The 18225-nt window shown below is 40.4% G+C and overlaps 1 protein-coding gene across 1 annotated transcript in view; it reads right to left on the bottom strand.

Annotated features, from left to right (window-relative positions):
* The window catches only part of LOC141770142 (uncharacterized), a 33717-nt gene that overhangs the window by 14629 nt on the left and 863 nt on the right, over positions 1 to 18225 (bottom strand). Inside the window, exons 2-7 of the mRNA XM_074639802.1 lie at positions 17296 to 17359; positions 14792 to 15175; positions 13490 to 13664; positions 13240 to 13367; positions 10728 to 11021; positions 6154 to 7350 (exon numbers count right to left, since the gene is read on the bottom strand). Coding sequence (XP_074495903.1) covers positions 6154 to 7350; positions 10728 to 11021; positions 13240 to 13367; positions 13490 to 13664; positions 14792 to 15175; positions 17296 to 17359 — 2242 coding nt within the window. The remainder of the gene's footprint in view (positions 1 to 6153; positions 7351 to 10727; positions 11022 to 13239; positions 13368 to 13489; positions 13665 to 14791; positions 15176 to 17295; positions 17360 to 18225) is intronic.

Below are 18225 nucleotides of genomic sequence, written 5' to 3'. Positions count from 1 at the left end.
AGTGATGTCGCCAGGGTTATCTCGGCTTGGACTAGGAGACAACATATTTTTAACAAAAACCCAGTGTTACAGACATCTAAAAGACATGGACGTTTCCCAGGCAGAGGGGGGTCCAACGAAAAAAAAGCATCAGTTGAGTGTCCAAACACTTGCAAAACAAACCGTACGAACTACTTCTTTTTATGCTGCTTCTGCTAGCGAGCAATACATTGTAATTTATAATGAAAAAGCTTTCATAGTAACAAAGCATTCACAGCTCTTACGAGTATTCACACAAAACCATTCTTTTAAAAATGTTTCTAAATAAACAAAGATTGCAAAACACTGCAAATAAATCTCTCCAACATATTTGTGTCTGGACTTCATCCAAACCATAATTCAAAGATTTATATTCTAAATTGATGTGAAAAGAAAATATTATCAAGAGGCCACTTGAACATTGACATCGCCAAGTCCTTCAACAATGTTAACAAAGTCTCGATCAGCTGATTTACTGAAGGTACTACTAATATTATTCAATATTACTATTTATTATTTCGGTCCTGTCTTCACTGAAAAAGGATAGCATGTTCAACACAGAAAATATAAATCATAACAGTCTACCAACAACGTTCTTATATATGTAAGATTTAAAACATAAACCCCATATCATATAATACAACCCTAAACAACATCATCACAATCTATTGCTAAACATGTTTGAGGAGAGTTGAATCAAAACATTTATGTCCAATTCCTAATACAAATCCCCAAATCATAACCTTCACAAAGGTCATCTTTATAGTAGGACTGTTGATTTGGATAACATTATATTGTAGAAGTATCCATGTTATTGTGTCCACTCCCTGTATATTATCTAATTAGAGGTCCACAGACATAAGTGATTTCAGATGTCAGAAGCTGTCTGCACTTAATTTTACACAGAAACAGCGTTCAATTCCCTTTACAGCATGCAATATTACAATTTGATCATCATCCACCTATGCTATATTGCCTCAAATGGGTCTATGTATTTATATCAATAAACAAGATGTTGTCTGGCTGGAAATAATCCACCTCCTCTAAAAGATAATTGCCTTAAATCACTACACAAAACCAAGATAAATATATAATATATATATAAAATCAAGAACAAGGCTAGGTGGAAACTTAGTATATGACTGGATCGTGTATGGTCAATGTGCTAAATTGTAGCCAAATTGTTACAGGGCTAGTCAGCAGCAGTGTCTATAATGTGAATTCCTGGATAATGAATGTTCATCTGCAATTTTCTGTAGTGGTCCCAGTAATATTTGTCACCGTCACTCTCTCTCTTGCTCGACCATACACTGGCTACGCCCACATTACCCTGCTCTTATAACATAAGCATTAAACACCCTACAAATATATGATTGAAACACCACGTTTCAAAGCCATATACAGGGTAACAAACAAAACGTGCAGCAACAATTCTCTGCCTGTTGAGGAAATGGATCAGATGATTGATCGTGGGGGAAAAAGACATCAACAGCGGAAACACTGTTGCGTCTATCCATTTTGAAAGAGCAATGGCCAATGGGGGAAGTCCAACTTGACTAACCAATAGCGTAACTTCTTCACTTATTCCCTCAATGACAGACTTTTGCGTTTATCGGGCTGGCCCCTACTTTGCTGCGGGCCAGGCAAAAGTAAGAATTGGTGTGAGGAAAAAACCCTGATGACACCAACTGAATGTCCACATGACATGTCTGTTGAAAGGAACAAGTCACATATGAAGACTGGCCCAAACAACAGCCTCTGACTAACTTGGCTATCCTCCCTATAAACTTCCAGTTTTGCTTTGCATGTCCTTAAGTAATGAAAAAGCCTTGAGAGTGAGCCAGTGTCAAGTTTTTGACGAATTCGATAATATGCATAGAGCAGGTGGCAAAAAAAACAGAGCCATGGTTGATCCTAAAAGGAAGAGTTTGATCCTGTTGGGCCTGAATTGTTTACCAGTGTTTGCATAATGTAGTACAAGCAAACGAGAGGAAAAGATTATTCACACATAACAACATATAATCCTTTGGTATACAAACTTGACCTTTCTCTCTCTCTCTCTCTCTTGTCCCCTAACTCTGTTTCCCACAAATGGTGATTCAGAAAGATTACTGGTTGCAAACAAGAACACCTGCACAAGCTCAGCGCTCCAGAAAGACACCTGTTTCAAACCCGGGCCAGGCCTGGGAACTCAGTCAATGGAGCCACCTGACTGACCCATACAGACTTCATACTCACACACCACATTTCTCTCTCCCTTCCCTCGAGTCAGCTGGCTGTGCTGAAGCTCCCAAAGCCACATTAAACATAAATGTCCAAATCAAAGTAGACCACAGTAGCACTGGCCACCCTAGTTTTCATAGTGGGGTTTGGCACAAACACAGCTGTATAAGACAAATAAATACCTCAGCTAACAATCAGCTTCAAGTGGTTAATTATTAGCATAGCTTAGCATAAAGACTGGAAACAGGAGAAATTGCTAGCTTGGCCCTTTCCAACGGTTACAACAAACAAACAACAATTCACGGGGGTTACGTGCCAAATTATTTCTTGGGCCGGACCAGTTGCCAGGCAACTAGCAGAAACACCTGGAAGTCATTGCTCCTAAAATGGTGAATAATTGTATATCCTAAAATGTCGAACTGTTGCTTTAAGGGTCAATTTAGCAAGCCTTAGTGAATTGAATGTCCGCCGAGTGCCTAAAACCCCCTTAGCTGTTGCAAAATCACTGTAAACCACAGCCTCTTCTGGCTTATTACTTTTATAAAACTACATATACCTGGCATGTTTCATAAAATAAATGCGCAGCAACAAGAAATGCAATAAAAATGCAATAATTTATTGATAATAAATAATCATTCTTTTGCCAAAGAAATGTAGTTCTTCAGCAACCTTTGGCAGAATAGTTGCCAAGCAACACACAGACACAGTTAGTGGAAAGCATGTTCATTCATTGAATGACAGCGATGCGCGCTTCTGACCGCTCCCGTCCTGGCAGCTAATGAAATGCTCGGCTTTCAGTTGGCGGTTGCCCTCTTTAGGTGACTAAATGGCGCAGTAATACTGAAGAAATGTGGTCACAGCTGCGTGTTTATAGAGTATTTTATAACAGCTAGAAACGTGGCTCATCCAATCATGATCAGGGACCGGAACTCTCCGTTTTATAATAGATGTGTTATCACAGTAAGCAAGTACTGTTAGTGGTTCTGTGCGTTGTTTTGTGACATTTGTGGTTGGCACGCCTCAAAGGATCATCATATAAACACTTGGTAAACAGTGAATTTCATTGTCTTCAATTAATCAAAACCATATGGGCACTGTTCACATGACAATAACACTGACAGATTTTGGGCAACACTGAATATTCATTCATTGATATTATTGTGCACTTTGTTGCCATGCAGCCAGACAACACACGTCTCCCTATGCCACAATATTTTCCACAAGCTTTTCCCACACAAACTGGGAGGGCAGAGAGAGTCCTCGAGTGCCTCAGCTGAGCCACATCATCACATGATGTAGCAGTGAAAGTAGCTGTAATCACTCGTTTTGGTAAGGCAGCTTCCAGCTGTCCTCATAGAGAGGGGAGGCTTTGCGTTAGCGATGACATCACCTCTTGAGGTGGTGTCCAGTCTGTGCCGAATACAGGCATCTGTGCTTACTCAGGTACACTGCCAGCACAACTCTGTTATTGCCAGGCTGGCTGTCAGTAAGCTGGTGCACGCACACAGAAGGAGAGAAATACTGCAAATGCATAGTGATTTGCAGTACAAATACACACAAGGCATAAAGATACACAGACAGATTTTGTATCTCTCTCATACTGCACATACCAAACACAAACATTATGTAATGTATACTCTTGGCAACTAAACTGACCACACTACATATACACAGTGCTGATGAACACGGCAGCAGTTTAGAGTAAGTATAACCTGGAGTACAGATTTCTGCTCTCTCGGGCACCTATACCACGAATCCAGACCAAATTCTAAAAACCGCCACATGACCAAATGCATTCACTTGTGTCCTTTCCAATTCAACAGATCCCTCTCCTCCAACAAGAGCTGCTCTTCAGGGGCAAGGAATGAGTCACCACGGCCAGGTTTGCAGCTCACATGGAGAGCAAATTAAAAGCGTAAAAAAATTATGCAGCTGCTGTTTGCATGTGAGCTCATGCGCTGTTGACCTGAAAGTCATGGCCTAAATATGTATTTCAAAATTATAAATTTGCTATCATTAAATATATTCAAGTCATGTCTACGATAACTTAATTGACATAGCTCAAATAGGAACATTTTAGTCATCCCTGTATCGCCACAAATAAGCAGAAATATAGATTATAACATTAGAATTATAATAATAGATTATAACAATCTTAATAATTGTTATATATTAAGTTTTAAAACTTGAATCTTTTAAATGTTTTATGCTTGATATGATGCTAATCTCTCTCTCTCTCTCTCTCTCTCTTTCTCTCTCTCTCTCTCTCTCTCTCTTTCTCTCTCTCTGTCTCTCTCTGTACTTCCTGTCTCCTAATTGATTCGTTCTTTCTTTCTTTCTTTCTTTCTCTCTCTCTCTCTCTTTCCCATCTTCTCTCACTTGTCTATGTCACAATAATTATCAGGACATCTGCTCAGCTGGAATGACTAGGGAGGTCCTAAGGCTAAGCAGTCTTTCAGCAGCAGTCCACACTGAGAACACACACAAACATGAGCCCGGGGGAACCGGATAACAAAACACTTCAACTTGGTTAATTGCGGAAAAACTTACATGCAAAGAATTGACTCACCATGCAAACATGAGTACCAGCACGCTGTAACTGCTTGTGTATTACTGTATATGTAGATTACCACTAAATGTTACAGTAATTTGGAGAGCAAGTCACTGAACCTTATATGGGAATAATAGTACACTGTAAAAAAAAAACTTTTTTTTACAGTTTTTTTCAAGTAATTTTACATTTTTTGTCTGTTTTTCAAAATGACAGAATTCTTTTTTAAAAATGACATGTTTCATTTGTGATTTATATGTAAATAGTCTTAGATTTACATTTTTGTAATCACAATCGCAATTACATGTATTTTACTTTTCTTTATCATTTTTAAAGATAATTATTCTGTTTTTTAGAGGTTTAAGACTCTATTTTAACAATTAATTTATGTTAGAAGAAAAGGATTTCATGGAATTCTAAAAATATTTCTTGTAAAAATACAGATTTTTTTGCAAAACTTCTGAGTTAATGTAAATCTGGGCTTTTGCAATGTAAAATTACATGTTTCATTTGTGATTTATATGTAAATGGTCTTAGATTTACGGTGTATGACTATTCTAACAATAAATATATGTCAAAAGTAAAATATTTCTTGTAAAATTACAGTAATAAAGGCTAATTGTATAAAGATAACTACCGTTTTTTTTACAGTTTATTTATGTTAATTAATGGACAATATTTTTCCGTTTTTTAACAGACATTTTCTGGCGCCCCTGCTGCCGGAAAATGTCCGTTATTTCACACTTTTTTTTTTACAGTGTACAGGAAGTCATACAGGAAAAAGGGACAATAGCAGTATTTGTTTGAGCCTTAATTTGAGCTGGCTGGGTTAAATAACAAGCTGCAGAGGCCCTATGCATTGCCTATGCTGTGTTTACATTACATCAGCTTACTGCTACCACTATACATTTCACTGGTAGTCAAAATCAAACTCTCTCTCTACTTCAGCACCCTGGACAGCACAGACTCCTCCAACTTCCAGCTACTATACAATGCAACATTATGATAAAGAATGCAGAAAAGGGTATTCAGCAGCGCAACAACTGGTAACAAATAGCAAAACCAAAGAAAGCAACAAATAAAACAAATTATTATCTCCCTCCAGTAAAATGGACACAGTATTTGAGGATAGACCAAATTGCAGAGCTTCAGTTAATTACAGGCCAGCCTATAATAATGCTGGGGAAAGCTTTAACTATTTAGTCAGAGCCTCCTCCATTTTTATACCATTTCATTATAGTGGTAAATAAAGATCAAGTAATGCCATTTCTTCCAAATCTGAACTACATTTAAATTAGAACCATTTGCATTGAGTACAAAGTAGCCAAATGAAAATCTGAAGGTTAAATGTATTGTCTTACCTGATACATTCTGCATGGCAGTGGTCACTTGGATGGACTGTTCTTCGGCGACCACTGTACCTGGAGTGGTGGTCGCATCAGCCACAGCTGAAGCCATGGGAGCGGATGTAAAGAACTCTCTGCCCATCTCCGTTGCTGTGTAGTCCTCTGTCAGGGAGTCACCGCTGTGATCTGGCACCAGAGTGGTGGACTCATCAAAGACTTGTACACTTGTTGGCGATGTCACATCTTCAGCTGAGGTCCCAAAATCAGATGCAGACGTTGTCTCTTCCTTGTAGACGACAGCCGGTGTCTCTACATCCTTCGTTTGAGGTGTGGTTTGTGTGGCAGCGCTGGTAGTCTTTGGGGGTCCTGTGGTGGTGATCTCCGCCTCACTGCCATGTTGGGTGTTACACATAAAGGTGGTGTGGGGAAGAAAACTACTGCTTTCTGGTGGGCTGGATGAGAGGTCCTGTTGGGGTGGCTGAGTAGGTGGCAGTGCCTGTACAGCAAATTGAGTCTCAATCTCATCATAGTAGTCTAGGAATGGAGTTGTTGAATGAAGCCCAGTGGTTGAGGGTGATTCTGATGAGCTGAGCACTTCCTCGCTGGTCAGTTCAGCTGATTCTGTTGTGTCGGTGAGGTCAGAATCTGGAATGGTTTCCTCAGTCTTCCCCTTTGCAAACATGGGCTCTGTGCTGAGAGAACCATCTGGTATGGGGACATCAGGTTGGATTGTGCTGATCTCAATTACTGACTGATCATCAGGCTCATCAAAGGGTTCGGTCACTGACTCTGTGGTATCGGTGCTCTCTGTTGTGTGCTGGGGTTCTGGGAATGTGTCACCACGTTGTTGGAAGGACTCCACATAGGTTATATTTTCACTTACAAAGTCACCAACATTAAAGTCTGGCGTGGTTGTTAAATCATCTTCTTGTTCCTCTCTGATGGTGGGTGCAACTGTGGTGATTAACTCTTCTTCTTGGCCTGTTGGAGGGGGGCGAGGTGGAGTCATACTGGTAGAGAACATAGATGGAGGAGCTGCAGAGTCTGGAGACTCTTCTGCCTCTGATACACTTTCAGATGTCGGGGTAGTGGTAGTAGTAGTGCTACTCTCCAGTAAAGGGATGGAGGTGGTGGAGCTGATGGTGGTGGTGGTGATGATTTCAACCACAGACACATCCACAAAGGAAGTCTGGTTGATCACCTTAGTCTTTCCTAAGAAACACACATAAGCACATCAATTAAAAAAACAAAATGATTAAAATCATCTGCCAAAAAGTATTTTAAATATAAAGCAGAATTGTTTAGAATACTTTAAGGACACAAAAGAACACAAAGATCCAGCAGTCATATTGGCAATCATCTCACATGCATAATGAGTAAAACAGACACAATCCTTATAAAATATACATTTTGTATACCTTGTAAGTGTGTGAAGCAGGCTGTCTGTGAGACAAGCCTTATGAGTCAAATAGCAGTCAAAGAGCAAAATGCCACAGCTACAATAACAGTGTGACACTTAACATTAAAGTACCCCGAGTTTCCTAGAAACCTTAGAGCAAAGGACTTCCTCTTTTAACTCCTAATGTTTGTTTGTAACCTGCACTAACATTAGTTAATGCAATGTTCTCAAAGAAACAGTGGAACCGAGGCTAAGTTATGGAGCAAAGTTTTTTCTGCACCACAATTGTTGGCAAATAACCTCAATTCTGTTAAGGTATCAGCGGGGCCAATATTATCAAGCTGATTTTCCATTTAACAGGCTGCCTCTTGTACCAGATGAAATTGGATAGTTTGTCGTCAGCTCATGGCAGATGAGGTCGTTTTCAAAGTGTTCTATTGTCTGTGAAAAACTAAGTGCACTTTGGATGTTTCTTTAAACATTTCCGGATCTGCCTGAAAGGATTCACATGACTGTAACAGAGGAATTAAACAGCATATAAACTTTAAGGACTCTAGTGTTGTGGTTTTGTTAGTTACCCTGACTATTTTTGTCCTGTCTCGTATCCTGGGCACTGTCTCTTCTCCAACAGTGCATTGGTTGAATGTTTACTTGTAGTTTGTGCTGTCATTCAAGATTCAATAATTTATTGCCATATCGACCACAGTTGATTAGGAATTTGTTTTGGTGTGCTCAACAACAAAACACATAATCGCATAGCTTACACAGCAAAAACATACTGCCACTCACTACCACAATTGCAATACAGTAACCATACAATAAATACACTAGTGCAACCAGATGGCTCTTGCCCTTAAAGTGACATGTGCTTCTTTAAACAACCAGTGAAGCATTTAGGATGTGGATTGCATCAGGATAAGTGCTATTGTGGAAGCGAGATGTTCTAGAGTTAATAGTGCATAGTCTTTTACCCAAAGGTAGAAGACTGAATAGAGGGTTTGCAAGATGTGATGACTCCTTTAAAAATGCTCAAACCTTTCCGCTGGATGTGGTATAGCTCAGAAATGATGGGGAGTACACAGCCAATCGCCATACTATACAGTTATTGCGAAGGTGTGCACACTTTCTATTACCACTCTGTAGAACTGTAACATTGAAACCTTTGACACAGCAACTTTTTTAAGCTGTAAAGAATAGTCTTTTGTGAGCTTTCTTGTGGATGATGGTGAAGTTGTATTCCCATTTAAAGGAGGAGGAGATTATAGTCCCAAAGAATTAGAGCAGCAGTCTAACTTTTTGACTCCTTTATGTTTCCCCCTGCCCCTCTGTCCTTGCATGCTCTCTCATTTACCCATAAACAGAAACTTAGAAAGCTTTCCTTTCTGGCCCAGACAGACTGCGTAAAGCCAGCTGTTGACCATTACGTACTAGCCCTCTTTCTTCATGAAACTATCTCTGATGTAAGGTGTGAGACACGATTTTCCCTAACAGGAAAAATAGGGCCTGCACTCTGAGTGCATTATCTCACCGACGCTGTTACTGAGGCCTTTGTTTTCTTCAGGCCAATGCAGAGACCAATCAGAGACCAATCATCCCACTTTTTCCTCTGCACCAACCTCCTTTCTCTGTCTCTCTGTGTAGTCTAACTGACATAGGTTTACATTTTTTTTTTTTTTTAGAAATCATTGAGTGTGAGTGGGAAGTGAGTGAGTCCAACCAAATAAGGGTACTTGAATAGCACTTATACAACATGACTGAGAGAGCTGACATGGAATACACAGAGCAGGAGGTGAGGGTGGCCTGTTTGTGTGCCCTCTGAACTCCATGGGGACTTATCACCATGAGAGCTAGCATAGCTCAGGGGCAGTAAATGGCCAGGCAGGGGACGGCTTATCTGTCCAACCTCTCATTTGTAAAGATGGAAAGGCCAGGTCAGGGGTCACCGAGGATGACTGGATTTAGAAGTCCAGCAGTAGCTTTGTCCATTATCCAAACGTCTGCTCTGATAAGTAAAAGTGAGAATGACAGAGGGCAAACTCTGACAGCGGAAACAAGATGAGAAAGGCGAAAAGGGAGTTAGATAGTGAGACTAAAAAGGCTGACAGGTGAGGTATTAGTTACTTTTGCTGCTTCTCTAGATGGTGTACTATCATCTGTCATTTGGTTTTACCCTGGGGATACTGATTAGTTAAGAACACTCTTATTTGAGGAGGGATTAGCATTATTAGGCTAACTTCCAGTGAACCATGACGTGTCACTATTTATAAGGATCCATAGCTATATTCTCCTGTCTTCCCATGGCCTTTAATCACCGTGGTTTGCAACAATGCATATCTAAATGTGTCCTACAAGCAAGTTCACAGAAAACGAAAAGAGTTTACAGAATGCCCAATTGATGAATTTCCACATCCCCACTTCATATTTATTTAGACTTTGTTATGATTGGAATAACAATTAATTTGGCTTTTGGCCTTCTATAAATTCGACAATATTATCTCAAATGAAACATTTGAATATTTTGAACAGCGTAAACAAGTTTGTTTCACATCATCAGTGAGGTTGTATGAGGATAAAGCTTAAGGAGCCTTGATTGGCCCAGCTGGAAATAATAAAGATTAAAAAAAAAAAACACAGACAGATACTGACAGACTATTGGTCATTAATCCCCCCCCCCCCCCCCTCCCCCCGCCCCCCCCCCATTAGAACAAGAACTGCCTTGTCCATTGCTTTAACATCAACCAAGTTTACTCTCCTCTCGGCTAATTTTTGTTGCCACGGAAATGGGCGGGGAACTAAAATGTGAGACAGTGAGGTCGTCTGGACACTGCGATCTGTAAGACGATAGTCTGGCGTAACATGCAGTGCTCATATAAAAAAATCATTCCTCCAGAACAATGGACAAAAGATGAGACAGGTTATAAACATTTCAAAGTGTTGGTCTGGTTCAGATGTGGGAATGTGTGTACAGTGGTGCAAAGAGGCAGAAACTCAAAGGGTGGAGGAGCAGAGGGGAATAAGAGATGAGATCATAACTCCTCATAGTCCAGGCCTGGTTTTGACAGGGAATGGTTTGTGCCTTTCTATCACTGTCACTGTCTAAACCAAAATATACATATATACAACCCATCATATGCTGGTAACCCTTTAAATATACTAGATACTAACAACAAGACCCTGTGAGTGAGTTTACCTTTAAAACAGTAAGCTCCAAGCTTCTTAGTTGGTTCTGGGAAGCCAGTCTGGTTTCTGTACCGGTACATGGTCCTGACGCCGATCAGGCCTCCCCCGCACTGCACTCTGGGTACTGCAACAGGGTGTCGTACACTGCCATCGGCGAGCCAGCCATAGTCACATTTGTCCAGACCCTGTCGCCAGGCAGCGTGGAGCTGGCCAGTGGTTGCCAGGACAGCATTCCTCTTCTTACACTCTGCGCTGGCCTCATCAAAAGTCATTTTACGGGTCACAGGAGCATAGTACACTTCACCTGAAATAAAGATGGCAAAATGCAAGGAATAGTTAACAAAAAGCATTAACTCAAAGGCAACATGGCAACAAACAATCAGTGATCATGGCAATAAAATCGGATTACTCTAAGTAAGCAGACACCCAGAGCAGAGGATTCAATTCACTGTTCAACCGATTCCGCAAACATTGGCATGAATCAGTGCTGTATCACCAACAGATGGGCAGTCATTCTGTATTTCATTTAAAATTATTTGAACTGAAAACAGAGCTAAAAAGCATATAATTTGGAGTTATCTCAAGCTACAGACTTTTATGATCATTTTGACCTTTCAGAAGAGACATAGCCCAAAAACAGCTGACAAAAGTCACAGCTGTGCAGGGCACAGACCCAAAACATCTCCCACCGATCAAATTTAGGACAACAGTAGTTCATTCATGATATTAATCTGAGGTGGGATAACAATGCAGACAATGTGCCTTGCCTGTCAATGAATGTGTCTGTACTTCAGGACATTAGGTTTCCCCTCGGGGTGAGTGAACACCTTCTATGTTTCCTTCCCTCATGCTGTTCATGTAAGGGTCTTACCTTCAGAAAGGTCACTGCACTATGGCAATTATGAACATTTCTCTTTGCCTACAGGATAATATAAATGAAAGACTACAGAAAGGCAAGATGTTAATTGTAACCAAACAACACAAAAAGAGAGGATGACTGACTGACTACATGTTTTCAGTTAGTCTTGGGCGTAACGTTTCAAATATCCCATGTTGGTTTCATCCCACTGATTTAAAATGGCATTGAGATTAGGAGATGCTTTCCACCCAAACATATCATCCCTCTTAAAAGCAGACAAGAAACATGCAATCATCCACAAACAGTCACTTTCAACAAGCAAATTTCACTATTTTACATCATTGAACATTTTCTGCCCTTTAAAATATATTGATACCAGTAAGCTTTATATATGTTTCATCTACTGTATATCTATATTTAACTCTCCCAGACTACGTGACACATTTTAACACAGCATGCTTCTTAAAGCTGCTATAGATTTAAATTCTTATGGGTCACTTAAGCATTTTCCATTTCCATTCAACTTCAAAGCATGTCTGACCACATCAGCAAAACATGTCTGTTTTCCTGGAACATATAAAAGGGCAAAAACTGAGCTGATATTAATTAACATTATCATACTAATGAATATCCAGGGCATTGTGGTGTGCCAACAGTGTAAGACACATACCAATGTAACCACAATGTCGCCAGTTCAGTTCCAGTGGAAGACCTTTGTCTCTCCCTCTCTCTCTCTCTCTCTCTGCCATGTTTTGGGTCTCTACTTTAAACTATCAAATGAAGGCAAAAATGCCATACAAAATTTGTATTATGCAACTTTATGTCACAAATTAATACACATAATAATGAACGAACTCAGCAAATCAAAGCAATTGGCTCTTAAGTAGAATGTTTTGATGTATGTGTTTGAAGCACAGCTTAATAAGAACACACCAACTCGTCACGTACAACCCAGAATACAGTGAGGTCAAAGATGCATGAACTGAGAACAGAGCGCTAAGTGGAAGATGTATGTGCTTGCCCCTGGTGGCTGTGGTGCGGGGAGACGTTTCCTGGCTGACACCATTGACTACATCTGTTCATAACACTAACAATATAAATGTCACAATACTGACTGATGGCTTCATATTGACAACTAATTGATCTGCACTGTATGAATCCCAGATAAGAAGAGCAACTAGGCTGACTGGAGACTAAGATGTGTCGCTCATAAAACGCTCTGAGTGGAGTTGAGTCCATCAGCAGTAACAAGCTGGATAATGAACAGACAAAGACTGCTGGCTGAGAAGTGAGGACTTCCCATAAGCAGTGCCAAAGACATTTAAAGCCTCAATTATCACATTTTGGTTGCCAACTTTTTAAAAACCCATTATGGTGAAGAATGAATTTGGATTCCTGCTTTAGAGTTAAATTATTGGGAGCTAACTCCCTTTCTACAACACGTGAAATAGTTTGGCGCAGCAAAATATATCAAATATCACACACTGTCACCAATGCAGTATTCAAACCAAACAGATCAGTGTATTTCCACAGCTTCAGCTATAAAAGTAATTTGCTTTGGCACTGTGATCATTTGGAGGTTTCATCATTTCAGAGGGTGTGTCAGTGCCTCGACACCTCGTTGCTTAGAACTTAAAAAAGCTTACTTTTGTGGTTGACTCACCATCAAGTCTGTCTACGTAACAGTATACATCATAGGTGTCCGTGGGTTTCCTGGTCCCATATGTCCTAACACCAGGTTTAGTCAGTAGGTTGCCAAAGCAGCCCTTCCTTGGTCTTGTAATTGGGTATCTGTGCAGATAGAAAAACAAAGAGCCATTATAACACATAGGTCACATCTTACCTTTGAACAAAAGCATCAGAATATGTTAAAATATCAGTTAATAGCAATGTCTTTATGGCAGATAACTAACCTCACTGTCTGGTCAGCAATCCAGCCGGCATCACATTGATCAAAGCCATCCTCATAAGCTGCTTTCAGTTGGTCACCTGTAGCAATGGTTGCTCCAATATTTTGGCAAGTTTGGATGGCCTTCTGGTAGTCCAAAGTGTACCTGCTGGTGCTTGCCCGGTAGTGAAACACAACACCTGGCAACAAATAGAAGAAAACACTGACCATCCAGAAACGAAACTTAATGAAGTGTTGTATAAAAACATGAACATAGTGATCTGGAATTCATCAGCGTAATTTCAGTGCTATAAATTACATCAAATGTCTTATAAAGCACACACCACGGGGGAAATAATTGAGTCTCCCAGCTTCTTTGGAAAGGAGGATCTTTGCAATAAACTAAGAGGATAAGCGAAATACTCTACAGTACACCACAAATGAACAAGATAACTGCAGATGATGCCACGGCCCTGAAATCCCCATATTTGTGGACAGTAAAATGACGCAGAAGATATGATTGATAGGCCTAATTAACATTGCAGATAGTTGGAAAAGGGGCTGTGCAGATTGTAAATGAGTGAAAACCAAAACTATCTTAGTGTCCCCCCACCCCACCCATGTTTTCTACATCCCGAAAACATGAGTTATATCTCCCAGAGTACTTATAAAGTGACACGTAGGGTGCACATAATGACACTAGGTAAGGACTGGTAATCCCCCCCAAGGAGAGTACTACACAAATGTTGCATCATCATATACATAATTTAACACTTGTGTAAATTTGAGGAGGGATATTGGGGAATACTGTTATTACTCAGTTGAGGGCAAAGTAAAAAGGCTTGGTAACACCCACTGAGTGCCCCACCAAGAGAAAAGCCCACGTACAGGGTGGCACCCAAGATGACAGGGATGGGTGAGGTTATAACATAGCTTTTGTTCTGCCAACATGTGGAATACCCTCCATGTTTGGGCTCTAATGGCTTATTGGGTTAGATGGCTGAACACTGGAATTAAAACATTACAGTACTTGGTATGGACAGGGACCCAAAGTCTCATATCTTTTTAAGAGGGCATCGCCTCTAAAAAAAGAACTGAAAACTGTGGTTACTCTGTGTAACTACTGGGTAGCTGCTGCTATCAAAGTAAGCAGAAGGGCGCCCATAGTTCTCTCATATCGTTTACATTTCTATCATCACTTGTATTGCATTTCACTATTATTAAACCCTTGCAGCAGCCCCCCTCTGCGTTCAGAGAGTATCTGGGGAAGCAATTTTAGTCTTTTAGTCTTTTGTATGACGTGGGAAGGATATTACAAATCTCTTACCGTTGACATCAAGGTTCACTGTATCCTGGGTGTCCTCAATGCCGTACATGACCTCGCATCGATAAGTGCCCGCATCACTGGCACGCAGCTTGACCATTGTCAATGAGGCGTCACCTACATCCTCAGGGTGACTGGGCACTGATACACGGTTCCTGTAGATGGAGCCTATTTTGATGACGCCATTCTGTGCCACCAGCACTGTGGATTCCACTTCTCCATCTATTTTGGTCCATTTGATCCGTAAGTAATCTCTGCCATAAATGACAGTTCCATTGGGACTGATCACTGGTGCTGAGGTTGGGATGTTGGAGAAGTAGCAGGGAAGATTTACCTTCCCTGAGAGGAACCCACTGACTGGTTTGATTATCGTTAACGCGTTGGAGGCTGAAAGGCAAAAAGCAAAAGGGTTAAATGCATTTCCAAATCATATTCTTTACTGTATTATTTGTTTATTTTTTGCTGCTCTTTGTTTTATTCAAATTTTCTTCCATACAAATACACGTCTCTTCTGTTTACTGTCATTCTGACAGATGCAAGTAGACCCTATAAACTGTCCGACTCATTTACATTGACGGGGTGTGACAGCTACACCCAGCCTCATAACAGAAAAACACGCATCATGGCCTGAAAATGGCTCTTGGAAAGTCAAACTCATCCTAAAATGCTGGGTGTGGGAGCACATTCAACATTGACTGCAGTGTATGTACAGCATGTTTGTAGGAAGTTAAAGATAATTGGTTAAACAGTGGAGTCATGGTTACGTCAGTTCATGATAGGCCACTGCTGAGTTCTGGGTTTTCCTTCTCAAATAATTCCTGCTTAACCTACATGATGATGACAGCTAGACCCACATGAAAAGAAGTGAAATATGTCATCAGCGTCAGCCCTCCTCGTGACCTCCCACTCTATTCTCAGCTGAAAACGTGCTACTGATGTCGCACACCTACATTGCAGCACTTGGTAAGGATATTTAATTTAACGTTTTGACTTCAAACAATAAAGACTTACATTACTGCTAAGACAGACCAGGTTAATTGTCACTATATCCTGACAGTAGTGCATGAGACAGATAATCTGTCCTCCTGTGCTCCTAATGGTATTTGCAAAATTTCACCACGCCTGAAGGAACACAACCAATCAGAGCCGAGCAGTCTCTAAAGCAACTGTCAATCACTGCTCGTGGAATTTGCGAACTCCGATCAAACTGTCAAAATAGGCAGCGCTGATCAAATATTAATCAATATTCCGTTACTGTAATGCCTATTTCTCACCTCAAAATGTTTTCAGAAACATATTTTAGTGTACTGTTTAGCTGTTAAATGAGAAAGTTTGTAACCCGGCCGCTATGTTGAGAACATTCGAGCCAAAACAGCACCACCCAATGGCCAGAGGAAACTTTTTCATTTTACAGCTTTTTTATTAAAATAATTTATGTTTATAAAAACATTTGTGGCGAGAAAAAGAATATTGATTCAAGCCTAGCTTGACAGTTTGATCGGAGTTCACCAGTTTCGCGAGCAGTGATTGACAGCTGCTCAGAGACTGCTCGGCTCTGATTGGTTGTTTTCCTGTGAAGTCTTGCAAATGACATTAGGAGCACCGTAGGAGACAGAGGAACATTTTTTTCTACAGATTATCTGTCTCATGCACTACTGTCAGGAATCAGTGACACGTTTTACAAAAATAAAATTTTATTTGCTCAAAGTTACCGACTGCAGTTTTAGCCTCCCCTCCCCTCTGAGGTCTGTCCACAGTTAAAGCTGCTGACTGTATCTCTCTGTCTGTCTCACTCCACATATATGTAATGAGGTAAACCATCACCAGACAGGATACCAGACAAAGAAATGGCAACATGCTGAATCACGCTTAGCCCCGTGGAGAAGAAGAACATTCTCTTTTTTTTGTGTTTTTTCGGTGGGGGTCACAGGGAACAATGTGGGGAATGCTCTGGTAACAGTGGCGGGACAACCCCAGAGGCATGAGTGTGTGTGTGTGCTTTAACATAGGGCCTTATTAGGATGAGGGGTGAAACCAGCTGTTCCAGACTGGGAGCCAAGTCTAATTGAAAGGTGTCCATCCATACCCAGAGACTGGAGGGCCAGGAGAGCCAGGGGGGCCACCGGGGCCTGAGATGCAAAACCTCAGTGGCCAACACTGTCACCTTCGCAATTGAGTAAAGTCTCCAGGTTTCACCGGAAGAAGACTGGAAGGGGTTCTTATCGCAGTCTGCTACTTTAAGAACAGAGTGAAACCTCAAAGCTGTGAAGCAGCGCTGTCACATCAGTCAGTTCGCTGCAGATAAGCTGTAGAGTACGGACGCCAGCTGAATGTGACCATGTCAAATGACTTTACATTTGGTGAAGGGAAAGAGTGAGGGGAAGGGACAGAGGGAGGAAGATAAAGAAAAGAAGAGAGAGAGAGGGGGTGGGGATTGGGGGGGAGAAAGGAGTGCCAGAGAAAGATAGAGAGATAGAGGGAGAAGCATTCACTCCTTCAAAACTTACCTGTTGCAGTCGCAGCTTCACAGAGACAATATAACCACAGGATATGCTTTATATATAGTAACATCTGTTGGAAAAAAAAAAAAAAAAAGGTGAATTAGGAAACAACTCATACAAGGTCTTACATTTTACATTGTTTCTTTTAGTTTTTTTAAGTTTGTGCATCCACATTGGGAGACATGCATTTGTTGCGTAATAACTGATAAGTCTGCTTAAGATATTTCCTACCATCTATAGGCTTCAGAGGAATTAATCCATTGTGTAAACTGTAAATTGTGTAATCATATATTCCTCATCTAAAAATAAAAAACATATATATATCATCTAAAATCCTTTTTAACAAATAAATGCTCAATCACATGATCTAAACTTTAACCAATATAAATAAACTTTCATAATGCATTTTTTTCTAAATAATAACAGATTTATCTCTTAAAAATATGTTGACACTTTAAAAAAAAAACTTTGGAAATAAGGGGCATCACATTTATCTGACATATCACATTAGCTGGCAGAATATTTCCATTTGTTCCTATTAGAAATAGGTGAATAAAGCTTCTTGTGGGGTCGAAATGCATCGTTTTTGGAGACAGGAGGACAGGAGCAGTGAGCAGCCTGTCCTCATTTCCACCCCACTGTATAAACACAAGTGGTGGGTCGCAGTGGGAGCAGCAAACTGCTATACTCTATAAAAACGAGACACTCACTATAATAAAGGTAATGGCATCAACTAAAATATCTCAGGGTGGCTATTATTGGGACTTAACTGAACTTATTAATGGAAACTAAATGAAATGAAAACTTTTGGGGAGACAAATAGATCTAATAACGTTACATATCCCATATTTGGTACCGATTAATGTAAAGAAAGTAATAATATGTATAGAATGATGCGCGTAAACTGCAGGCAGTCGCAGATGGCTTTCTAGGAAA

Source organism: Sebastes fasciatus, chromosome 6, assembly GCF_043250625.1.
Source record: "Sebastes fasciatus isolate fSebFas1 chromosome 6, fSebFas1.pri, whole genome shotgun sequence".
Taxonomy (NCBI): Eukaryota; Metazoa; Chordata; class Actinopteri; order Perciformes; family Sebastidae; genus Sebastes; species Sebastes fasciatus.
The sequence above is the reverse complement of the archived record's forward strand: the minus strand, read 5'-3'. Positions and strand labels throughout refer to the sequence as shown.